The sequence below is a fragment of the Amblyomma americanum genome, chromosome 11 (assembly GCF_052857255.1).
Source record: "Amblyomma americanum isolate KBUSLIRL-KWMA chromosome 11, ASM5285725v1, whole genome shotgun sequence".
In the NCBI taxonomy this organism is placed as follows: domain Eukaryota; kingdom Metazoa; phylum Arthropoda; class Arachnida; order Ixodida; family Ixodidae; genus Amblyomma; species Amblyomma americanum.
In genome coordinates this window covers 76,782,488-76,809,308 of record NC_135507.1, presented here as the reverse complement: position 1 = coordinate 76,809,308, position 26,821 = coordinate 76,782,488, and the positions used below count along the sequence as shown (strand labels likewise).

Genomic DNA, 26,821 nt, shown 5'->3' with positions numbered 1-26,821 from the left:
ACCGCCTTCCCGGCGTTGTCTACCGAATCCCGTGCGGTGATTGTAACCAGGTTTACGGGAAAATCCCCAGAAGGCTGAAAGAGCATCAGCGCGATGTTGATAACCACAAAGTGGCTTCCAATGCGATTGTAGAGCACGCGCACAAAAAAAAACGCATGATATCGCCTGGGACCACGCCGCAATTCTTTGCAAAGAGCGGAACCTGACGACACGTCTTTTGCTTGAGTCGTCATTCATCCAGACGACACCTGATACTATGAACCGGAAGGAAGGGATGATGTCACCCGTGTACATGGAGTCATTACGTCATATTCTGCGTATTTAAGTTTCGACCACTACCTTTTTAGCCTCAGTGTGAACAAAGAACCCGTATGGGTTCCTAAACGTCAATTTGTTTTTACTTTGACTTGGTCAGTGCCTGTAATCTTTTGCAATATAGGTTTTCTTGTAAAACGCGTAATGTTTATATTGCTTACTTGGATAAGGATGATGCTCAAGGTCTATCAGCATCCAGTCCCATATGACGTTTCGGCCGCGGGAACGGCTGTGAAGAAGGCGGGCCCTGAGGCCGAAACGTGATATATTCGTATGCCTAACTTTTACCTCCTCGAGCGCAGCTCTGAGCGCCCGTTCCTCAGTTCAGCGTCGGATTCGACGTAACCGGTTGAGCGAACAAAGAGGAAAGCGGCGGATGAAAGTACGACAGGAGCGAAGAGAGTGCAAGGAGGAAAGTGATGTAGGAGAGTTTGAAGAGGAAAGCGGAGGAGGAGGAAAGCGTGAGAAGGATGATAGAATGGGATTATTGAACTGTGTGTGTGTGGGCCATGTGGAGGAGGTGTGACACGGGATATCGTACGTGTATTATACTTCTCACTGGTACCTCCACATTTCTTCGGCTTAAAACAAGCACTTTCTTGCCGTTCCTAAAACCAGGAGATCGGTCTCGCAAAGGTTTGCGAGAAAACAAGCTGGTGCACTGCATGTCAGGGGAGTGCGCGAAAGCCGTTGCCTGCGTTTCTCTGTGAGGAGCGCTTCAGAAAAAGTGCGAGGCAATTTATAGTTACGTGCCACGTGGCCTTCTCAGGAGTGCCTATTCGATGCAGGCTGGGCTCGCTGCTGATGTTGGCCAGCCTGTTCGAGCTGGGCCAGACGGTGGCAACTCACGAGGCAAGCTTCCAGGCGAGCCTGATGGACATCCAGTACTACATACGCAACGCCTCAGCCGTAAGAGCTCTGATTTCTCACAAGGCCTTCCTCTCACGGGGCACAGCAGCTCCTGCTAAAGAGTAATAGCACCCATGTCCTGCACCTCTTCGCCTACAACACGATGTCTTCAAGAGCAGGTTGCCGTGTACTTCAGAAACACCAAAGAATGGAACCCAAGTGGCCTTCGTGTAGTGTATTAGAATAATATGTTAGAAAGAAGCAGCCTCATAAGACACTGCTTTTAAGCGTCGAGAATATGGTACATCTACTGGTCAGGGGTTAGCCAGGCCAGTCACTGCGGGAAAAGGGGGTTTGGGCAGCGGAGGAATTAAATGGCAACGGGGCAGGTGAACAGGGAATGCTCCAGATTAGCGTATACGGTTCGGGGCCATTTCGACATGGAGGAGAGGGTTGGAGACAGAAGGGGAAAGAAGGGGAAAGGGTTAGAAGTGTGTAACTGGATGGGATGCAGAATTCGTTGTTTACAACGGATGTGAGGTTTGTCAGGAACACAGCGGTAGAAAGCGTTTCTCTGTAATGTTGTTTTAGTAAAAATCTATCATGTTTGTAAAACAGAGTAGCTCAAGTCGCCTTTCTCTAATCCCTCTTTAGGACCCCTACTCTCATATCCAAACAAAAGGGCCTTAAGCGATTCCTACCAAAGAAGTACAAGCTCGAGAAGGAAACGGCTGTTGTCATAAACGTGTAAAATCACAATCTGGTGTCCAGTCGGGGGACTTTCTATACTTTGTAGACGTGAACAAACAAATTTGAAGGGGCGCGCGCATTTTGATACGCGTTTCAGCATCGGGTGTCTAAGCTGTACTGCGGCGTTCTTAGAGTACTATTACCTCATTTTCAGCAGGCGCTTTGTGTCTTGCCGACACCAGCTCAAACATAATCACGACAATCTGTGCACAGAAACGATGCCCTATTAAAATATTAAAGAAAACTATTTCACAGCTCTAACTGCATCTCAAAGCTCTTACGTATTTGCTTGCCCCATACTAGCAAATAACGAATAAAAGGTTAATGTTTAATTTGCATTTCGATCATTAAACGGGTTATGTAAGCGTCATCGGAGAATAGTGATGTGTACGTGTTTTAATGGATGGGGCGACGGTAGCGCCCTCCGGCAACCCTATAGTGACTAATCCGGCGCAACCACCCAACATGCTCTGCTCGTCACCCGAAGTGAAGCGGAGACGGCTGAAGGGAGCAATCAACAAATGTCTTTACAGAGCGAAGTTATTTCACTGTAGTCCACAACTTAGGCATGGATGTGGTGCCACTAATGTAGATCCACCAGTGACGATGTGACAGGACCGTGATCAATCGGCCACGACTAGGCCGTCACCAGGTGGCGCGTGGGCCTGCCGAGGCTTTTGATTAATGAGAAAATTAGAAGAAAGGGTGCCCAATGGATGCCAAATGTGAATAAAAAGGATAGAAAAAGAGCTCAAAAATTCTGGAAACTTCTAAATGCAATGAGCAATAAGACTAGGATAGAGCAAAGGTTTATTTTTACAGATCAGGGTATTCGACAAGAAGGGGATGAAGTGATAAAACACGTATGAACAAGGATGACAGAAACATTTAAAGAAATAAATTTTGCACATAATCTATCGAAGGAGGATAGACCGGTTACTGCAATAGCTTCACTTGATCAAAGCGAGTGGGAGAGGGCAGAGAAGAAGGTTCCTAGTGGCACATCAACAGGACCAGATGGTGTCCCGATTATGTTGATAAAGAAGCTAGGACCAAAATCCAGGGAAACATTAATACAGGTAGTGAATAAAATGATATTGGATGGGAAAGTCCCCGATGAATGGCGATTAAGTAGAATGAACATGATATATAAGGGAAAGGGGGACAAAGCTGACGTAAGTAACTACCGCCCCATAACAGTGGCATCTGTGGTTTACAGTGTGGTGATGCAGATTACAAAGCACATATTGCCGGCTTGGGTGGAGAACGAGGGGGTGCTAAGGGAGCTACAAAATGGGTTCCGGAAACAAAGGAGGTTGGAGGACAATCTGTTTTCATTGAGGCAGTGTATAGAGAGTGCTGAAAAGGAACACAGGCCCCTATGGCTAGCATTTCTGGATATTAAGGGAGCCTACGACAACGTTAATGAAGAGTACCCGTGGGACATACGGGGCACATTGGATGTGGAAGATGGAGTAATTAATCTTTTAAAAGATATATGTAAATGTACCAGAGTGCTTATAAAATGGGGGAAAAATTTATCAGAGCCTGTAGAGATACGGCGGCGGCTTAGGCAAGGATGTCCTCTGTACCTGCAAGGGTTGGAGACCAAACTAGAGAGAAGCGGACTAGGCTTCAACCTTTCTTTTTCAAGCAAAGAGAATGGATTAAACATTCATTACCGGCACTAATATACGCCGATGATATAGTGGTAATGGCTGACAACAAGGAAGATTTACAGAAGTTGATAGACATATGTTTTACAGGGGGAGATAGATTAGGTTTCAAGTTAAGTAAGGAAAAATATGCAGTCATGATATTTAATGATGAGGTCGGCGAGCATAGAATACAGGAGTTCACGCTAGAAGTAGTGGATGAGTACAAGTATCTTGGGGTGTGGATAAATAACGGTACTGATTATCTTACAGAGCACGAAAAATATCTAATGAATAAAGCTAGTAAGAATGCAGCTGTCATGAAAAATAGGGCACTGTGGAATTACAATAGGTATGAGGTGGTAAGAGGGATCTGGAAAGGGGTGATGGTCCCTAGCCTGACCTTCGGTAATGCGGTCCTGTGTATGAGACCAGATGTTCAAGCAAGGCTAGAAATTAAACAACGGGGAGTAGGGAGGTTAGCTTTGGGAGTACATGGCAATACACCAAATCAGGGGGTACAGGGTGATATGGGATGGGCTTCGTTCGAGAGCAGAGAAGCTAGCAGTAAGATGGCATTTGTGGAGCGATTGAGAAAAATGGGGGAAAATCAGCGGGCTAGGAAAGTTTTCAGATACCTGTATATAAGGAATGTTGATACGAAATGGAGAAAGCGAACTAGAAAATTGACAAGCAAATATCTGGACAGCAGTAAGGGGGCAAATCAGCAATTATCGGTTAAGAAAAATGTTCAAGAAACAGAGAGAGCTCTGTGGAAAACAGGGTTGCTGACGAAATGGGCACTGGGAACATACAGGTTCTGTAAGCAGGAAATTGCCAAAGAAAATATCTATGATAATTGTGGGGGAAGCTCTTTGTTGTTTGAGGCCAGGACGGGAGTTTTGCGGACTAAGACATATAGAGTCAGGTACCACGACGAGATAGACACGTTGTGCGTTGTATGCGCAGAGGAGGAGAAAACGGCTGAACACTTGATACTTTTCTGTAAAGGGCCTCACCGTACAGTGGAAAGCAGCGGGGCTGATTTACCCAAGGCATTGGGGTTTAGGGATAGTGAAGGGAAAGTAAATTTTAAGCGGGTAGAAGTAACCAAGCGAAGGTTATCTGATTGGTGGCTAAAATCAAGACAAGAGTAAAATTTCATAAGTCATGGCTAGGTGGTTTGACCCACCGCCCGATTCAAAGGGTTCAGCTGTATCCATCCATCCATCTAAAATGGATAATCTTCAAAATCTTCTGCTCTAAAATTTTACGATAGATGTTATAAGCTCCTTCCTTAGTTTCGCGCCGCCATTGTCGGCGCCCGCAGCGCCACTTGCCTCGAATGGCAGGGGACAAAAGAGAGTGAGGGATATCGCGCTGTCCACATTTAGGAGAGACGAGGAGAGGAGAAGTGTGAGAGGGTAGAGGAGAGGGCGCATGGGATGCCAGGGCTGATAAAGTGTAGAGGGGAAAATCCCCCTCTTTTAGGCGGAAGGAGTGAGGGGGCAAGCAGGAGACGGTAGAGCGGGAGAGAGAGTGGTAGGCGACAGGTAAGCGACGTGCTATGATGCTGATTATTTTTATAAATGCAGCTCAGTGCCTAAAATATTTTGATCTAAAATTTTACAAAGCTCACGCGAAAAATCAAACGGTTGGCAGTGGCTAGGTATAACAGCCCAAGCGCTAACCCGTAATTGAGTTTGAAGGCAGAACAGAAGGCAGTGTGAAATTTTGTCTTTCATGGCGTATAAAGTAGCCCAGAAAAGACGTCTGTTTAACGTGATTTAGTGTTGTCAATAGCTGTTGTAAAAACTATTATTTGCAATACGAAGGCAGCTGAATTGGCCAGAAACAATGAAAGCAGTGCTCTGTATAGGGCACTCGGCAAAACCTGCGAGCTCGCTATGCAAACATTTGTGTACCTATCGACTTCAGCGGTTAGAAAATCTACCTTGCTTATAGTTCTGTCGCTATGGTATTGTGCAGGAGCAAGCCGCAAACAATCGACGCCGCAGGAAGGTACTCGGAGCGCTGAGTAAATTACTGGAGGAAGGTAAGGACATCTATTGCCTAACTCTACGCTGTTATACGAAAAGAGCAGCTGGTTTTCTCGAAGCACAGTTTACCATACAGGCCGCACCTTTCAGTACAGACTATGGATAAAATTATGCCTGTACACCTAAATTATTGCTCGTTGACGTGTTGATAGTTGCAGAAACGTCCAGGAGAAAAGCATTTTGTCAAAAGCCCGAGATAATTTGTGATTTAATTTAAAACTGCTATAAACTGTTTTCCTCCAGCTTAGAGGTGGACTTCATACATGGACTAAAACGATGCTTTTTTATCGTGCGGAGATATTTTATTTCTTCACCTCTGCGTCTATTGTTACGATAACGATTCAGTTATTTCTGCGGAAAACAGCCCAGCTGGTTATACGAAAATACTAAAGTGGCCAGCGTCCTTATTACCCCCACTTTTGGACGCTTAAGGTCGGAACAGTCCAGTTCACAAACAAAATAAGCATTGATTAGAAGTCGTTTATGTTAAAACGCTTACGTTCGTGATAACACTGATCGTTCCCCTATAAAAATGGTCTATAGGCAATCTATAGACGCCTTATAGACTCTATTGCCTTATTATATATATCTAGATAGATAGATAGATAAAGAGGAGGAGGGAAAGACGGGGATGTTAACCAAAAAGGGGTTCCGGTTGGATACCCTGCACTGGGGAGCAGGGATTAGGGGACTAAAAGGAGGAAGAGAGAAAGGGAAAAGGCATAACACACACACACGCACAACGCTGTCACAATTTGTCACTCAATCCAGTCGCTCTCAAGTAGGCAAAGAGTGCCTTGTATATATATATATATATATATATATATATATATCTTTATTGTCTATAGACAAAGGTCTGCTAAAGGTGTGTGGCCATAAATCTATAGATTGTCTATAGGACTTGTATTGCGTATAAGCTGTGCTCTAAGTTTGTATAAAGAGAGTCTATAGGCTTTATAGACATCTATGGACAGTCTAGAGAGTGTCTAAAGAAATTTTTGTACATAAATTTTTAAATTGTCTTTAAACTGTGTATATGATTTGTATTACGTATAGACTTGTATAGGGTAGTCTAAAGTGACTCTATAGACTTTATAGAAAGAAGTCTACAAACAGTCTACAGACTGTCTAAAGAACTTTTTGTAAGGGTTACGGGCTGCGCTGATGACCGAGTGGTCTAAGGCATAAGAAAACGAAGCTGTTTTACTTGTCTCGCCGATGGTTTTAATTCCTCTCGTGGGTAATATTTATTTCCTCGTGGACACCATGCGATGATCCTCCCTCCTCGCTACTTCGCTGCTCCAGCGCTGTCAGGGAACAGAATTTTGCATTCCATGTGTGTTAGGGGGAGAAGGCTTGAAATGGTCGAGGGAACGGAGCTATATTCGGATACTTCAGACTGTCATCAGTGTCCCGTTAAAAAATATTGGGAGAGGCTGAACACGGCTAACCCTGGAATCCAGCGAAAAGCAAGCACGCTTGCTAAGCGTCTGAGGCTCGTCCATGGCAGCTCCGCTACACGCTCGCGACCGCCGTCCACGGGGCTAGGACGTGGTATCACATGGTCTTACGAGAGCCCCATCGGATGCCATCACGTGGCTTCACATTACCCCATCCGACGTTCTTAAGGTCAAAGGTCAACCCAAGGGTTACCCAATGTCAAAGGTGAGAGCTCAACTCAAGGTCAGAGCTCAAAGGTCAACTAAATGTGATAGGTCAAGGTGAGGGGTCAAAGGTTCGACGCCGTAACTGTACCACATATGGTCGTAGACGGCTTACGTGGTTGGGCTGAAGGTTCGTTCAAGGTCACTCTACGGCGTACGCGATGACTGCTTTACCTAGCGTAGCGAAGGTTTTCGCTTCAAAGAACAAAAAAAAAAACGAGAAGAGCGTATGAGAGGGTGAAATTTGTGGCTGCGTCATCTCGCAGAGTTGGAAAACTCCTACACTGCGTACGCCGCTCCTCTGGTCAAGTCGGCCACGAGCGGGGCTGCGGCGACTGGCCTGCTGATCGGTGAGCGGCTTCCGGGTGAAAGTTTCGTGACCCGCCAACGTCCTATGTGCGGGACAAATGGACTCTCGGGTTGCATTCAGTGCCGTCACGCAAAATGCTTTAGCCGTAATTACTTAAGTGTCCCGAGCGGCATAAGAGCCATCAAGGCATGGGTAAGGCTGAAACCGCTTGTACGCGTGGAAGACTTCAGTCAAAGCAGAGGGACACAAAGGCCCACCGAGATCACAGCCTTCAGTCCGATGCCCGTGCGCCAGTATTGGCCTCAGTGCAATACAGGCCACGTGCCAAAAGAGTACAGTTTAGGCCACGTGCACTCTGCTTGGCCCATAGTCCTGCTCGCCTTAAGGAAGCCGTCTGTGTCTGAACGCTCTCATCTAAGTTTCGAAGCGACATTTGTTAGTGGCTATTCTGATGAAGTCGTGGTTGCGTAGATGATGGTCAGAGTGGTCCGCCGGCTGCAGAAGGCAAGATGGAGGGATGAGGGGGAGGCGAGGCGTGCTCGGAAGCTTCCGACATTTTTGATTACTAGCTAAAAACAGACGCAGTGAGGACACACAACGATAGGGCGACCGCTCAACCTGAAAAAAAAAATGTTACTGCAGATCAATTTGTATATCTGCATTCAACCAAGCACTTGCGGGAGGGTGCCTCGTAACTGATAAAAAACTTGAGGGGTGCTTAAGCTTCGCTTTTAAGAGTAGAACTAGATAGCGCTATCAATTTCTTGAATCCATTAAATCAACACAACGCACACTGCACATCGTCATTGCATACCTCATTAATTATGAAACACACTAAATAGGGACTCCCAAATGACATCTAGCACATCGATGTTTCATATATACACATGAATCAGATTGTACAAACACAGCGAAGCACCATAGAATTCGCCTTTAATTTTGCGCAATGACATGACTCCTAATTAGACCGCTCATTATTACCTATGTAAGCATCAGTACATGCCTTTAAAACACTTAGCCACGTCATAGTCATAACTCATTCACAAGGGCTAGCTTTATTTAGCTTGAACCTATTAAATCCCATAAAATCCCTATACGTCAGTCTGAATACTGGAAGGTGGTCACTCCCCGTGCTAACTATTCTTTGGGTACACTATCGCACATTTTGCCTAAACTTCTTAATGATCTGAATAAATGTGGAATTGATTTAGGTCGCACTACAGTTCGTGAACTGCGCCACATGATATGTCATGTTTTTGAACAATTCTAATATTGATTTCCTTGTGATACATTAAATCGAATCAATTTTGCGTTTCTGTATGTTTGTATTCGTGTATGTTTCATGTATGCTCCTGTACTGCCTTGTAGATGGGACCGTGGGCTCTAGTCAAGCTGTTCAGCAGCTTTTACCCACGGCCCCTCCATCGTTTTGATGGAAATAAAGCTATTATTATTATTATTATTATTGTTATTATTATTATTATTATTATTATTATTATTATTATTATTATTATTATTATTATTATTATTATTATTATTATTATTATTATTATTATTATTATTATTATTATTATTATTATCATTATTATAAATGCAGTCAGAATAATCAGGAATAAACCCAATTTTATTTTTAGCTCAATTAGTTTCCTTTCCTTAAAGAAACCTCCGTGTGAAAATTGCCGTCAATCAGAGCCTTTGCTGACCTATCCCTAAATTTTACTACTTCTTTGCTTCTAATGAGATTGTTCGCTCACTTCCAATGAGGCAGATGACAACGACACCAGCTTTTCTGCAACACAGGACCAATAACGCTGTAGCGTTAAAACATTCATTCCCTCAGTCACCCGTCCCCTTTCCCTTGCGTGGCATGCGCCAGCAAGAAAATCCGCTTCTTTATTGGACAGCTTCAAGGACGGTGCGCTGACACACGTACGTCGCCCGTCTTGTGAATCTCGAATGCGTGATACCTGCTTTTTCCTCTGCTGACCTACACACGTGTACCATTGAGGTCGTGTCGCATAATGAGCGACATTTTGCGTGTGACTGGCAGTGATCCGCCAAATGGCCAGCGTCAGCCAGTGGCGAAAATGCCAATCTATAAGATATCCTGTTTACACCTTTCAGTCCGGCATACATCTTGCCACGGGAAAACAGTTTAGTCGAGACAATGCCCGCCGTTCAACTATCAATGGAGGCCTTTAGCATAGCGCGTAGTGATACTGCTACCACTTCCCGCATGCCAGTGCGCATGCGAAGACTACCTTCAGAGGGATATGCTATGAGAGAATAGCTTTGCAGGACAATGGGCTAATCAACTTTGGAAGCCATCACATGTGGACAAGATTCACCCTCTCACCCCAACACCAATTCCACTTCACACCATCCTCCTCCTCGGAGGGATGACCCTATTTAAACCACGCCAATGATAAACGCTTTGCCCAGACGAAGGAAAGTCCCCTTGTCGAAACTTTGGCAAGCACCCTGTGGTTTTCACTTCGTTGTTCACTTTGTGACGATGACCCATTGGTTACCTTTGGACGAACAGGGAAATGGGCCTCGGTGGTTTTGTACTCACTTCTTCATTTGGTGAAATCGCTTAAAATCAGTTGCTGGGCGAGTTGGTATTTCATGCTTACATTCACTGTGCAAAGACGAACACGGACACGAGGGGAGACAACACAAAGCGCCGACATCAACAACGTCTATTGCGGCGCGCAGCGAATGCATATTGAGTACAGCGGGCATGCACAGAAATGAAAAGGAAAGTCATGTAAGACTGGTAGCAGCGCCAAACCACAAGGCAAACACATCATCATGGTACAAGAAATGAAAAAAAGCTAAAACCTAAAAGTCAGGATGCAAACAAGAACAAAAAACATAACACACTAGTTAGAAATTCCCAAGACACAGCGCTCCTTATCACTTAAAAACACCGATGGGGTGCTGACACAGCAATCTCCTTTGTTTGCAATCACACCAGCCTCAGCTATTTCCCTGGCTGTCTTTTTGACATAATTGTGAAGGATTGTTGTTCTTTTCAAAAAGGGACCACGTTCCTTACACTGTTGGCAATCACGGCAGTGTATGCCGTGAGCTTGAAGATGTCGGAGAATGCAGGAGATTCGGAGGAAAACTTCGTGGAAGCTTGAACCGCTGACAATGCACACGGCTGGTCGCGTAATGCTGAGTCGTGTGACGCATTCTTGGCAAGTACAAGAGTTCTTAAGCGTGATGAAGGCTTCTGGGAAACCCAAAGCGTCCAGGCGAGATATGGTCGTGCATTGCGCATACATGTAAATGAGGCTTGATGCGCAGAAACTCATAAATTTAGCAATACTATGCGCACATCAGTAATCAATCGTGACTTACAAATTTTCGCACATTTAAAAACATGACTAAGAATCACTGTGGCTATAAAATATTTCGCGATTAAGAGGTATTGGCTTCTCATGTCTATCGCACCTGAAAAGTCATTTCGCAACGTTGCGCTTATGTAAGCAATTGATGTTTGTAAATATGTTGTTAATCATTGAAAGAAGAAACTTTCTACGTATTTATGTAGGACATTACGACTATTTCGTGCAGGCCACCTAAATAATAATGCAATGCACTAGCCCTAAACCTGTCATCCCAGAAAAAATCCTCAGCCTATTCTCAGAAAATTCCCTGATTGCTCGAGACAGAGCCATCACAGGTGTCACGTCACCACCTGGCACCATTGTAGGGCGCAGCCAAATTTGAAAGTCTATCCCCATCGAAGAAAGTCGAGGGACGGGAGAGTATGTACATTGCTGCAGCAGAGGGCGTCAGAGCGTACGTCAGACAGGCAGGTGATGTAACAAATAAATAAATAAATAAATAAGCAAACAAACAAACAAATAAACAAACAAACAAATAAATAAATAAATAAATAAATAAATAAATAAATAAATAAATAAGCAAACAAACAAACAAATAAACAAACAAACAAATAAATAAATAAATAAGACACTCAGTGGCTGCGAACGGGATTCGAAGCAGCAGCGACGCGATCAATACAAGCTGCTCTGACCACTGCGTTAGGCAACTACGCCACTGTCGAACATATCGCGTGTTTAATGGCCAGTCTCTCGCGCTCTGCTTTGGTTGAAGTCTTCATCAAGCTTGGTTTCGTTCGTTTTTGCTGTGGGTTGTGACGTGCCAAAGTGAGGGTGGCGTCCGTAGCCGCATTTGACGTTGCGGATAATTTCGACCGTCTGGTGTTCTTAAACATGCACTGCACACGTGAAATCTGTTGTAGAAAAACATTAGTTTTTTTTTGAAAAAGTGGTCTGTTCATTTGTGGACTGAGCGAGAAGGCAGTTGAAGTTATTTTCGCTTTTGCTTGCTTGGCATGAAGTAAAGCGGCGATGTTTCAAAGGGGAGCCTGTTGCCTTTGAATCGCATGCGTGGACACAGCGGCGGAGCAGCCCCCCAGCGGCCTCCTCGCGGCCCCGGACGACCCCGTCCAGCCGAACAACACTGGAGTCACGGTGAGATTTTCCCGCCCGGGGGCGCCACCTCTTCGGCCTACGTTCTCGGTGCACTGAAGGGAGAGCACCGATATCCCGGCATCCACCGCGGGCACGCTACTCGCGCAGGTTGCCTCATCCATCAGATGACAAAGAACTTTACTCGGGGACAACTTTCTGTGGCTACGCAGTGGAAGCTACGAGGGTGAGGCGCCAGGCTTCCACAAGCGCGCTCTTATCACGCTCTCACGAGGGAGAGAGACAGACGTTTAAGCAGGCGGCGCGCACTCGCAGCTTCCACTGGATAGCCACAGAAAGCTGTCGCCGAGTGTATTGTCACTAGTAGTGACGGCAGTACGGCGGCCAGGGAGACAGTGAAAAGAGCTTCTAAACAAACTCTTTAGGGGGCTGACTTGCACCCACAAAGAACCGAATGACTCAATGGCGGCGTAGCAGTTTGAATCTGACAACGAACTTTTGATATACTGGGTGAAAACTAACCCCAACTGTGCGGAACAACCTAGAATCGCTTCCGCTTGGCTGCGATCATTGGAGATAATCTTTGGAGGTCGCACCTTGGATCACAAATAAAGCAGTAAAGCCACGTGCCGGCGGTATTAACCCTAAATGAAGAAAACAACACAGGTTTTTGGAAATACTCTTCGTTCACCTCCACGCATGGTCATTATGCTTCATATGACGGTTTTCAATGTGTTTATGGAGAAATGAATTTTGTTCGTATCATGACGGCCACACTGCACAAACCAGGTGAACTCTTTCGCCCTTATTTATTTGGGTTACCGCATTCGATATCCAGGGCCGTCGCGCATTGTATGACAGCGGCCGATTTCGAGTGTGAGATATAATGCGTAGGAAGCGACCTTAAGAGTGAATATTTTCTACAGTGCGACTTTTCCACTTTTTAACTTTTGCTTTCCTCATTAAACCTCCCTTATTACTGCGAATTCTGGCTAAATGTGTGTATTCGGATTTGTAAAGCTTGTTAACAATTACCAGTTTAAAGGCAGTGCGATGACGCCGAACATGCGTTCCTCGGAACATGATGATGTAGCTGAAAATGTTGCCAGGTGATGACAGCCATGTTAAAATATCTTGAAATGTATAACAATGATTAAGACACATTGAATTCAGTGAAGTGGATTTTCCCTCTGTCCAAGGGTTAAACATTACATGTTTTTGTCCTGTTCGCATTTTCCTTCGAAATTTTTAGCAATGAAGTTTTCTCGCCTTACACAAAAAACACGAAAGGAGTTAAAATGTAGTAAATTTGTCACTCTCTTACGTGACAGGATATGCTGCCCATGCCCTGGGGTAGACTTTTTTCACTAAAAATACGGAATACACGCGGTTGGCCATGTCCAAGATTCTCAGACAAAAATTTCGAACATTGGTTTAGGTTTATGGGTGTTTAACGTCCCAAAGCGACTCAGGCTATGAGGGACGCCGTAGTGAAGGTCTCCGGAAATTTCGACCACCTGTGGTTCTTTAACGTGCACTGACATCGCACAGTACACGGGCCTCTAGAATTTCGCCTCCATCGAAATTCGACCGCCGCGGCCGGGATCGAACCCGCGTCTTTCGGGCCAGCAGCCAAGCACTGTAACCACTCAGCCACCGCGGCGGCTAAAATTTCGAATATTGAAGAATTGTAAGATACTGTTGTGGAAATATGCAGGTAATGATGCATTCTTCTAATATGTAACAAAATCTTTCTTTGTACGTATTTCCATCAGTCGCATCGAGCAGTTAAGACTGCCATAAAAAAAAAAGGGGGGGGGGCGCTTTTGACGTTAGCAAAGACGCCATAGGAAAAAAAAATGCAACACTGCTGTCGGGCGGTCGGCGGATATATTGATTGCTGTACTGAAATCTTACAGTATATGAAAAAAAACAGCGCTCATAAACTGCTTCCCGCTCAAAAATGTTTTTGTCCACAATTGTCAGGTATGAACGGAATCAAGTTCCCGCTCCAAACCATGCGAAGTTCTAGCAGTTACGAGAAATTCAACTGAGGTTTCAACGTCCTCTATTTGCAACCTCAACACCTCCGGTGCCGCGTTTCTAAGCCTGCTCTCATTTTTAACATGCATTCATTGGCGAGGGTAAGTATTCCGTATATCTGGTGATTGAAATAATATCTGGAACGTATGCAGCATTGTCTGGCTTTAAAATGGCGTGCAATAGAGGACGGCTAACTTCCTGTTTACTCTCACAGGGGCTTATTCATGTTTGGGGTATAGTTAACGTTTGTGAGGCAGGCTGTCCTGCTTTTCAAGGCTAGTCCCACCCTCTGACCTCCCGGCGTGAAGATTACTGGCCAGTGAATCTTTTGTATCAGCGGCAAGTGGCGGGTTTCATTATGATTCATTAGGTTTAATGTACATATGTAAAAACACAGATAAATTAGACAGCCCGAGGGTGGACTTAGAGTTCACGGTGGGGGTTCATGTAGTGATGCCTTCATGCAAAAAGTTGTTCTGAGAATATCTGCAGAAATTCTCAGAACTTGAGGATTTGTGATGTGAAAATTCGTTAGGAATTATGATAATCTGATGAACTAAGGTTATGTAGTAAAAATGCGTGAAAAATTTATGGTGTGAATCTTATGCACAAAGGATATATAGTAAACATTTGTGAAGAATTTATGTTGTGAATCTGGTGCAAAAAGTTGATGTTGAAATTCAACAAGGATTCTTGATGTGCATCTGATGCAAAAAAGTTTATGTAAAAACTCAAGTATTTATGATGTCAGTCGGATGCAAAAACACAACAGGTGTCGCTTTGTGATTAATTTCAGATAACTCATCAGGATGATATCACAATTATATCAGAAATCAAAAATTCATTTTTGCAAGGGGTGTTTCTTCTTCTTGCAGCCCGAGGAGTTCATGGCGCGCTACATGGCGCAGAGGATGGCTGCCGTGTACAACCACACCCTGACGGGTACGAACCTCCCCTTGTCTGGCCGAGCACGCGTCCGCGGCCACGGATGAGGGCACGCGTTTATTTGCTGTCAGCACCGAACTTTGCAGAGTTCGCAGTAACATGTGCAGCGTGTGGTAAATCGGTAAAAACAATGAAGTACGTAATACTACAATGTGGCAGTATTTATCCGCATATAGATACGGGCACAGTCACTACCCCCCTATGCGCTAGGGTTTATAGATTACGAAAGCAATGTGAATGAATCTGTGGTAGATGTTCTCACAAAGGGCTTAGATGATTTATGGCACATAAGAAGGGCGGGGATGTAAGCTTACAAGTTCCGAATTTAAGACTGGTGAAACATAAAATGAATGCAATTTATATGCCAACAAAAATGACGAGTTTATAGATAATACCATTAAATATGACAGATGCGATAGACAAGTATAACGGTATCGAATAGCGGGCATTGTAGCAACTGCCACCTCCCTGTTTCAAAGGGGACTCTCCTAACGTCCAGCCATCCTTTCACCCACGCTAGACCACTTGCATCAAACCAAGAGACATTAGTTTTTGCTTGTTTTGACGCAGATTTGATGGCGATACACCAGGTTGTGGGCAGCGAAAGCTCACAGATCATGACATTGTAACCATCATCAAAGGCCCTTCTGTGTCTGTCGGATGCAGAGAGCCGAGATGATATAAGTGGCAGTGCATAGAGTGAGTCCGTTGTCAAACTCAGCTCGCATGATGCCATTTGACATATCAAAATTGTCTAGTGATACTTCCACCAGCAGCAAGACGACTGCATCACTACACTACTGTTGCTAGCAAAATTCAGCGGTTGGTTACTTGAGGTTCGCTGAAATGATCGCGGGAGAACATCATTGCTTAGTTTGTTTAAAGCCATAAAAAAACATCAGTGAAGTTTTATTTCAAAACATTCCTTTTTTTACATAGAGCTCGCACGAATCCTTTCAGCACATCAAAACCATAAGGAGATTATAGTGTAGCAACACAACTGTTCCGCTGATTGTCTCCAACTGCGCAGTGGAAATGCGTCTCAAGTTAATGCCGGTTCTTTTAAGACTAGGACAGTCCTTTTTCAATACATAAACAAATCATTCTGAAATGGCTTCACAAAGGAGTCTTTTATTTTTGTGCGTTTCATCTTCTTCCCCATAAAGCATACTCCGGATACAATTGACTTGTAAGAGCGTTAGCTGTTACCATTTACATTTGTCAAGGACGCGCCTCTCTGAAATGAAGGTCAAATTGACGAAAACAGCTGCCACATGACCACATTGTATCACACAGCAACAGTGGGCGCATTGCACCTCAATTGATAGCTATACGGTCGACGACCCGTTATATATATATATATATATATATATATATATATATATATATAGTATAGAAATATAAACGTATTTGGTTGCTAGAGGCAAAAATTCAAAGTTGAAAACGCTTCATTTAGCCATAGATTTATTTTGAGTCGACGTTTCGGACAGAGCCTGTCCTTTCTCAAGACTGAGGTTACAGGGGTCTTCTTCCTCTTCTTAAGGAGTTGGCACTGGCACATAGAGATAGACAATATATATATATATATATATATATATATATATATATATATATATATATATATATATATATATATATATATATATATTGTCACTGAGAAACGGTTGGCGTAAGCAGGGCTGGTTTACTTGCTTTAATTAGACGCGCAAGACGTTGGAACGCGCAAGGCAGCAGGCAGCACGAGAGATGAAGAAGACGAAGCATCTAGCCCCGAGATGGCTCAAGGCTTGCCAACTGCCAGGAAATGCAGTTTAGCCGCTGTATGGCGCCACTAGAGTAGTTAGTAGCGTAGCATTGCTCCCCCTCTCTTGAAGACACCGACTCGGTGTGGTAGCAATTGCAGGCAGGACCACAAGGGTAGTCGCACGTGTCTGGCGTGTGGTGTACAGACGCGCGAGGGGCTAGCGGGCGTGGTACGGCTTCATCCGAGCGACGTGGACAACTTCGGAGGTCGGCCGTCTAGAAGAGCGAACTGTTCCTTGGGGGAGAACTTCGTAGGTAACTTGACGGAGCTGGCGGAGCACCTCGTAGGGGCCAAAATATCGGCGTAGAAGCTTTTCGGAGCGCCCACGCATGCGTATTGGGCTCCAAACCCAGACTTGTTCGCCGGGCTGGTAACTCTGAGCTCGGTGGCGGAGGTTATAGCGGCGAGCGTCGAGGGCTTGCTGGTGCCGGATGCGCTGTCGGGCGAGTTGGCGGGCGGCCTCGGCGTGACGAACGAATTGGGCAGCACCCATAACAGATGAGGTACTACTAGTCGGGAGAAACATGGCGTCCAGCATGGTTGTGGCTCCGCGACCATGCACCAAACGAAATGGAGTGAAGCGTGTCGTTTCTTGCAGAGCAGTGTTATAGGCAAATGTGATGTAAGGGAGTATGGCGTCCTAGTTGCGGTGGTCTGCGTCAACATACATGGAAATCATGTCGGCGATCGTCTTGTTGAGCCGTTCGGTGAGGCCGTTCGTTTGAGGGTGGTAAGCGGTTGTCTTGCGGTGACTGGTGCCGCTCAGGCGCATAACCTCCTGCGTAAGGACCGAGGTGAAGGCCAGTCCTCTGTCAGTTAAAACGATGGCGGGTGCACCGTGACGAAGAACAATATTTTGAAAGAAAAAGTTCGCAATTTCGTCAGCGGTACCACGAGGGAGAGCTTTAGTTTTACAGTACCGGCTGAGGTAGTCGGTGGCGACCACAATGTAGCGGTTGCCCAACGAGGACTCCGGAAATGGGCCGAGTATGTCCATGCCAACTTGGTGGAAGGGAACCTGAGGCGGATCAATAGGCTGGAGTAGGCCGGCTGGTTTATTCGGCGGCGTCTTGCGACGCTGGCACTCGCGGCAAGTTCTTACGTAACGTTTCACAACTGCAGCAACCCTTGGCCAGTAGTATTTTTGCCGTATTCGTGCCAAAGTTCGACAAAAACCCAGATGACCAGAAGATGGGTCATCATGGCTCGCCTGCAGGACTTCGTCGCGAAGGGCCGTAGGCACGACGAGTAGATAGACAGCTTCTGTTGGACTGTAGTTTTTCTTATACAGGACGCTGTCACGTAAACAGAACGACGACAGCCCGCGCGAAAAGATTCGCGGAGGAGACTGAGCGCTTCCTTCTAGATACTCAATGAGGGGCCGTAGTTCGCTGTCGTCCCTTTGGTGTTGAATGAGGATGGACGTGGAGATGGCACCAAGAAAAACAGAATCATCCTCGGGGTCAGCTCGGTTGTTCTCGATAGGGGCACGAGACAAACAGTCGGCATCACTGTGCTTCCTACCAGACTTATAGAGGATGGTGACATCGAATTCCTGAAGTCGAAGGCTCCAGCGTGCAAGCCGTCCCGAGGGATCCTTGAGGTTCGCCAGCCAACACAGCGAGTGGTGGTCGCTGACGACCCTGAAAGGGCGGCCATATTGGTACGGGCGAAATTTTGTTAGTCCCCACACAATGGCCAGGCATTCTTTTTCGGTGGTGGAATAGTTCGCCTCAGATCGTGACAATGTGCGGCTCGCGTATGCGATTACGCATTCGAGACCATCCTGCCTCTGCACAAGGACCGCACCGAGGCCGATGTTGCTGGCGTCTGTGTGTAGTTCAGTGTCGGCTGACTCGTCGAAGTGTCCAAGGATGGGCGTACATTGGAGACGAGTGCGGAGATCTTCGAAGGCTTGCTGTTGCGCCAGGCCCCAGAAGAATGGTTCGGAATCTTTCGTGAGTCGCCTGAGGGGCTCAGCGATCTGGGAGAAGTTCTGCACAAAACGCCGATAATAGGCGCAGAGGCCCAGAAAGCGGCGCACACTGCGCTTATCGGTGGGCACAGGAAAAGCAGCCATGGCAGCAGTCTTATCGGGGTCTGGGCTAACCCCTTTAGCGCTCACAATGTGGCCCAGAAACTTCAACTCTTCGAAAGCGAAGTGACACTTTTCGGGCTTCAGGGAAAGACCGGCCGACCGAATTGCTTCGAACACAGCGCGCAGGTGTCTCAGGTGCTCTTCGAACGTGTCAGAAAAGATGACAACGTCATCCAAGTACACGAGACAGGACTGCCATTTGAGATCGGCAAGAACGGTGTCCATCATCCTCTGGAAGGTTGCAGGAGCCGAGCACAGGCCGAAAGGGAGCACCCGGAATTCGTACAGACCGTCCGGTGTAATAAAGGCGGTCTTTTCCCGGTCGCGTTCGTCCACCTCAATTTGCCAATAGCCGCTTCGTAAATCTAGCGATGAGAAATACTTGGCGTGGCGCAGCCGGTCCAGGGAGTCATCAATACGCGGGAGAGGATAAACATCCTTTTTAGCGACTTTGTTTAAACGTCTGTAATCAACGCAGAACCGTAGGGTTCCATGTTTCTTTGCCACTAGAACCACAGGCGACGCCCACGGGCTCGTCGACGGCTGTATCACGTCGTCCTTGAGCATTTCTTGAACGTGGAGGCGAATGGCATCGCGCTCCTTCGAAGAGATGCGGTAGGGCGGCTGACGTAACGGCCGTTGGTTGGCGTCAACTATAATTCGGTGCTTTGTGAGCGGTGTCTGCCTAACCTTGGAGGTCGAGGCAAAGCAGTCGCAGAAAGACTGGATAACGCTTTCCAAGCAGCGTTTCTGGTTAGTTGGGAGGTTTGGGTTCACGTCAGTGTTTATGGGAGTGGTCGGTTCCTCCACTGATGCCGGGGCTCCGGACAAAGCGTGCTGTCCCGCGAATTCGCTGAGTTCCTCGAAATACGCAATAGCTGTTCTGCCAGGCAAACACTGACGTTCACAACCAAAATTGGTCACCAAGAGTTCGGTTCGGCCCTTGTTCAGTTCAACAATTCCTCGAGCAACACAGACTTGCCGACCAAGGAGCAGCGACATGATGGTTTCAGCAATGCCACGAATGTTGGTGCTGTTATCGCACTCTACAGTAACAAACATGCTGGATCTTGATGGGATCAAAACGTGGTCGTCACAGACGCATAACTTAGCCCTGCGTGGCTCGGTATCGTCGTCGACCGGACCTTGGGTGGAAAACGACACGATTAGCTCCTGGAGGTTGATAACGGCACCGTACCCTTGAAGGAAATCCAAACCGAGTATGAGGTTTTTGGAGCACTCGGGTAACACAGCAAAGCAGCCAGGGAAAATAACACCGCGGATCTGGATTCGCGAAGTGCACACACAGATAGGAGTTACCACGTGGCCACCAGCTGTCCGGATCTGCGGCCCAGACCAAGGGGTCAGAACCTTCCTCAAGACCGTGGCTAACCGTCTGCTCATTACCGAAAAATCGGCGCCGGTATCCACGAGTGCGGTAACGTCGTGGTTGTCGGCGGATAACGGAATTTCGGCGGAGGCCAGTCGGTCGCAGCGCGTCGTCGAGGTCGTCGGGTCAGGTCGTCGTCTGTCGGAGCGTCGCGGCGAATCGTCGGGTGGAGGCTCTTGACTCGGTCCAGTAGCGGCAGCCCTACTCCCGAAGGACGCCGTCTTCAGTTTTCCCGACGTGGGGACGTACCTCTGAACTGGCCAGAGGATGACGGGCGGCCGGGCGAAGATAACCGCCTTGGGGATGGCGATCGGGACTGGCGTCGCTGCGAGGTCGAAGATTGCACGTTTTCAGCCAACTACTGTTCGATATCCCGTGGTCTTTCACCGTAGCGTGGTGGAGGTGCGTCACGTGAAAACCCCCTTAAACCCATCCTGCGGTAGGGGCAGTGGCGGAGCATGTGGCCAGGCTCTCCGCAGTGGTAACAGAGCGGCCGATTGTTTGGCGTACGCCAAACGTGCGCTTTGCTCACGGGGGGCCTGAACTCCTGCGGCACGGAGGGTGCTGTTGCGATTGGCTCCTGCAGGTATTGCACAGGAGCGATGGGGGAAAAGGCACGCATCGCTGGCCCGGGACTTCGTAGCGCCTCGCTGTACGTCATAACGGAGGGCGCCGGGTGTGGAGAGGGGGGGGGGGCTGCACCACTCGTCGGATTTCTTCACGGACCACGTCCGTAACGGCAGCGACGCTGACCTGTGGAGCTTCAAAGCGAAGTTTCGCCAGTTCCTCGCGCACCAGGCTTCTTACAAGCTCCCGAAGGTCCTCGGCAGGCAGCGACGTAGGCGTGTACTGGGACCGGGAAGCGGCTGCTACAGTAGCCTGACGTCCGTAGTGGGCTCTCCGTTCTTGTAAAGAGCGCTCGATATTCATTGCCTCCTTGGTGAAGTCGGACACTGTTCGTGGCGGGTCACGGACCAGTCCGGCAAACAGCTGCTCTTTTACGCCGCGCATTAAGTGGGGTATTTTCTGGGCTTCGGGCATAGCAGGGTCGGCCCGATTGAACAGTCGGGTCATGTCCTCGATGAACATCGCGACGCCCTCGTTCGGCTGCTGTGATCTCGAGCGCAGGGCGATTTCAGCTTTCTCTTTTCTTTCGCTGCTGGTAAATGTCGCTAGCAGCTCTCGACGAAAAGCCTCCCAGGTGGTAAAGGAAGCTTCGTGGTTCTCAAACCACGTTTTGGCCGAGTCCTGCAGCGCAAAGTAGACGTTGCGCAGCTTGCGCTCGCCGTCCCACTCATTTAAACCCGCCACTCGGTCAAAGCTGGCCAACCAGTCTTCGACGTCCTCGAACCTGTCCCTGTGGAACGGTGGCGGCGATCGAGGTGCGTGAAGGACAAATGGCGGGGCACTCCCGAAGTGCTGACTTGTCTGGCTAGCCGCGGTGGATGTCATGGCCCTTACTGGCGCTGTCAGTTGGGCGAACTCGGGTTGTAGGCCTCGCAGGCGGCGGCTCGCCTTGTGGACTGGTGTTGTAGCCACGCGTTGAGAGCTGACGTCAAAGGTGTCCTCGAGGTCAGCGTACATGGGCCGTTACCCCGCACCTCCACCAAATATGTCACTGAGAAACGGTTGGCGTAAGCAGGGCTGGTTTACTTGCTTTAATTAGACGCGCAAGACGTTGGAACGCGCAAGGCAGCAGGCAGCACAAGAGATGAAGAAGACGAAGCATCTAGCCCCGAGATGGCTCAAGGCTTGCCAACTGCCAGGAAATGCAGTTTAGCCGCTGTATGGCGCCACTGGAGTAGTTAGTAGCGTAGCAATATATATATATATATATATATATATATATATATATATATTAGCAGACAAGTTAAAGGAAATGAGGGGCCCGTTTGACAAATTTATGAAGGGGGCCAACAGTCACCGAAACCAAGGTGCATAGGGGAACGTTAATTTTTTTTATGTGTTATGCTTATGAGTGGGATAATAATACTTAGAGTAATAAATTGCTTAAAGAAAATTACTTATAAAGCAGCAGAAAAAACAACCATGCCGCCGGTGGGATCCGAACCCACGACCTCCGAATATCGCGTCCGGTGCTCTTACCAACTGAGCTACGGCGACGGCTGTCCAATCTGCTGCTCTCGTGGGTATTTATGTTTACTGGGTGTAAGCGAGCCTTGAGAGTATTCACCAGCGCCACCCTCGACCATAGCGGCGGACGTAGCACGTCCTGTAATACCGCGAGCGTGACGTAGAACGTCAACTAACGGTGAGGGCGGAAACTGTGCGAGAGCCCTCTTATGCTACCTATGGCATCAAGACTGCCAGAACCGAGACCCTCGTTAAGCTATTAGCAGACAAGTTAAAGGAAATGAGGGGCCCGTTTGACAAATTTATGAAGGGGGCCAACAGTCACCGAAACCAAGGTGCATAGGGGAACGTTAATTTTTTTTTATGTGTTATGCTTATGAGTTGGATAATAATACTTAGAGTAATAAATTGCTTAAAGAAAATTACTTATAAAGCAGCAGAAAAAACAACCATGCCGCCGGTGGGATCCGGGTAGCTCAGTTGGTAAGAGCACCGGACGCGATATTCGGAGGTCGTGGGTTCGGATCCCACCGGCGGCATGGTTGTTTTTTCTGCTGCTTTATAAGTAATTTTCTTTAAGCAATTTATTACTCTAAGTATTATTATCCCACTCATAAGCATAACACATAAAAAAAAATTAACGTTCCCCTATGCACCTTGGTTTCGGTGACTGTTGGCCCCCTTCATAAATTTGTCAAACGGGCCCCTCATTTCCTTTAACTTGTCTGCTAATAGCTTAACGAGGGTCTCGGTTCTGGCAGTCTTGATGCCATAGGTAGCATAAGAGGGCTCTCGCACAGTTTCCGCCCTCACCGTTAGTTGACGTTCTACGTCACGCTCGCGGTATTACAGGACGTGCTACGTCCGCCGCTATGGTCGAGGGTGGCGCTGGTGAACACTCTCAAGGCTCGCTTACACCCAGTAAACATAAATACCCACGAGAGCAGCAGATTGGACAGCCGTCGCCGTAGCTCAGTTGGTAAGAGCACCGGACGCGATATTCGGAGGTCGTGGGTTCGGATCCCACCGGCGGCATGGTTGTTTTTTCTGCTGCTTTATAAGTAATTTTCTTTAAGCAATTTATTACTCTAAGTATTATTATCCCACTCATAAGCATAACACATAAAAAAAAAATTAACGTTCCCCTATGCACCTTGGTTTCGGTGACTGTTGGCCCCCTTCACACACATATATATATATATATATATATATATATATATATATATATATATATATATATATATATATATATATATATATATATATAGATTTAAGAGAAGTGGGCACTTCTACAAAGACACTTTTATTTATCAACGTTTCGACCGCGGTGCGGTGCGGCCATAAAAGTGGGATTTCTCCCCCCGCCCCCCCTAACCCCCCACTCTCGCCTTCCGGGACCATCATTTGCGTAAAATTCGGGTGCCACCCGTTTGACGTAGAACGTTCGAAGTGGTGTTGAATGCCTTTATGACCCTGAGGATAAAATTACTAATTGAGATGAAGTCGAAAATGTCTGTGGGATTCGCGCCGACGGCCTTTCCGCCCCCAAACCGTGAATTTCGGGCTTGTCGCAGGGGGTTCTACATGGTGTCAAACGATTCGTCGCGTTGTGATGCACACGTTTATAAAATTTATTAAGTGATATAACGAGCAAATATACGGGATATAGCGAAGGTGGCTGTAAATCGCAATAGTAGTGCAAAATCTATGAGGCAGATTGCGCTGCTTGTGTCTTAGCAGGGATGTTTCTGGAAACATTCCTGGATGTTTGGATTTGGTCTTCTCCGCGTTTGCTGAGCATACCGATGTAAAAACTGGAATCTCCCGTAGCTAACGCTCTTAAGTCGAAGGCAGTTTTTTTTTTTTTGCATTATGCGAGACCGTTAAAACGGACGTTGATTGTGTTTGAAATTTTCAATGTTTTCGGAATTCCGTGTCTGTCTCCGCACTGCGGCTCCCAATGCGCAGAGTGCCTGAGGCTGGCGGCTGAGACGACGGAACTGGCGAGCGACTTCAGCCGCATGCTGCTGCAGGACGCCGAGCACACAGTGGTCGGCTTCGAAGGCTTCGCGGCCGCCATCGATGCGGTTGACAGCATAGGCGTGCTCAAGGTATGCATCCTGGGTTGGGCCAGAGTGGAGGGTGCTCCTCTCATCCACGTCGACGCACGCGCTTTTGCACCATTTATGGTTTTGCCTCCTCACCTTCTACCCTGCTTCCTTACTCTTCATCTCTTCTTTTCTGCATCGACTTTTTAAAATGCGAAAGCATTATTATCATAGTACGAAAAAAAACCGGTGGAGTTTGTGTGTACTCGAAGCGATTCGAACGATGGAAAGAAAAATAGGGTGACGTCATGAAGCGGTGCACCGCCATTTCAGACCATGATAGATATGTTGTTAGTCTGCATATACTGCCCACTGGCCGAACTCAATGTGGCGCCACCTTTGCGGACTGCGTTGGTACCAAAATTGTATATAAGTGTGAGCGTATATAAAGCGAGGGAAAGGTGCGTGTTTGGAGCCCCCTCCAAAGTGTGCCGGTGCCCGGTTGAGAGAACCTCGGGCTAAAGCTTTGGTGGCCTCGTTTCCGGGATTCCCGGAGTGGGCAGGCACCCATACGAGCTCCATGTGGCGGGGCGGGCGTGCGCCGAGGGAGTTCAGTATGCGAAATGCAGGGACATGAACACTCCCAAGAGCAAAATTTAGTGTGGCAGTTTTAGAGTCTGACAGTATACACTGGGCTTCCGTGCGCGTGATTGCTAGAGAAATGGCGGCCTCTTCGGCCTCCTCTGAAGTGGCAGCGTGGGCTCTGCGGCGGGGTGCATGTTTTTGGGGAGAGGTTTAATAAGTAGTTCGCGGTGAACATAGCAGGGGAGCTGAAGTTGTGTGTCATCTGGTGATGGTATGCGGATACCTAGGGTGTGTAGGATGTGTCTGCCGGTGGCGGTTCTGGCGAGACGTATGCATTGTGTCTGTCGGTGGGCCTCGATAAGCTCACCTATCGTGTTGTGTAGGCCTAGCTGAAGGAGTTTTTCGGTTGAGGTATTTAAGGGTAGGTGTAGTGCTGTCTTAAATGCTGTTCGGATCATAGAGATTTTTATGCGTTTGAGTTTCAGGTAGGGGAGCGTGAAGAGAAAGCGGCTGAGGACGAAGGCATGAATGAGACGACATAGGTCATGCTCCTTCACGCCCCGGTGGTGTCCAGAATTCTAGTGGGCGGTTTAGTGGGGATATCGACACTGTGGTCTGTTTTGAGTTTCCGGGTGGTGAGTGTGTTTTTTTTTCGGTTGTTCTGGATGTGTAGGTCCAGTACCTGGAGAGTGTTTACCCGGGATGAGCCGGTTTTCTAATGTCACTGTGATGGGGACTGTGGGGCAGTTTCGAGTCCAGGTAAAACAAAACTGGCGAGGCAGAGCGCGCGTACATGGTGAAGGCGGGCACGAGAGGTCCGGGCCAAAATTAAAAGGGAGCGGCGAGCGCACGTGCAGTGGTAGTTCTCGCGTTGTAAGCAACGCACGTGAAGGACGTTTCGCTGATCAACTAGACCGGACAAGGACACTATCGCTCTAGCGTTGGCCCTGTCGAGTGCCACTGAATGAATGCGGCGGCAACCACTACCTCCACGACTACGCAGCAACATTGAGTATGCTTTTCCTTAAATATTAGTGCGAAAACACTCACACGATCGTCAGTGCCCAGCAAAAATCTTTCTCGCGCATCTTGCTAGTGCATCGCTCGTTGCCACAGCAACTATGACGCCAAGCGGCAAGAGTTTGGCCCGGGTCACCCACGAAATCGAACCTTGGCCGACTTGGACCTAGATCAATATCCAACCATTCAATTCAATTCAATTTATTTTCCCATGTACACATGGTGAGGGGCGAGAGAAAAAAAAACAAATTGTGGCTTGACATGTCCCTCGGCCCCTACATGCGCACAACAGTTGTCTAGAACGGTTGGCGCATCATTATAAAAAACAATAAGTAATGAACCGTACACAAAAAATGATAACAAAAAACAACAGAAAAATATGCTTCATAGGAAAACATGTCTTTGGTTATTCAAATCAGGTCAACACTTTATGGAACGAAAGAGATAAAGAAGCAATGAAAGCAGGGTGTAATCTAAAAATTAGCACGTACATCCTGTATATCTTTGCTGCATGCTCATGATACATCAACTTTTGCAGCATGAAACTTAGTTAAAAGACGCGGCAACGTGTGTGCTAAGCTATAAGTGCTATATATTGTGCGGCATGTCGGAATATGCCACCGTTCGCTGTCTGCTAGGGTAATTAAACTTGCACATTTAGCGAAAGGTGTGCCGTGTCACGCAAGCAATTCACATTTTGTTGCATGTCCTTATATCTTTCG

At 47.2% G+C, this 26,821-nt stretch overlaps 1 protein-coding gene across 1 annotated transcript in view; it reads left to right on the top strand.

Moving 5' to 3' along the window:
* The window catches only part of LOC144109714 (uncharacterized), a 76,323-nt gene that overhangs the window by 12,255 nt on the left and 37,247 nt on the right, over positions 1–26,821 (top strand). Inside the window, exons 5-10 of the mRNA XM_077642511.1 lie at positions 1,104–1,224; positions 5,559–5,625; positions 7,560–7,643; positions 12,041–12,114; positions 14,991–15,057; positions 24,415–24,557. Coding sequence (XP_077498637.1) covers positions 1,104–1,224; positions 5,559–5,625; positions 7,560–7,643; positions 12,041–12,114; positions 14,991–15,057; positions 24,415–24,557 — 556 coding nt within the window. The remainder of the gene's footprint in view (positions 1–1,103; positions 1,225–5,558; positions 5,626–7,559; positions 7,644–12,040; positions 12,115–14,990; positions 15,058–24,414; positions 24,558–26,821) is intronic.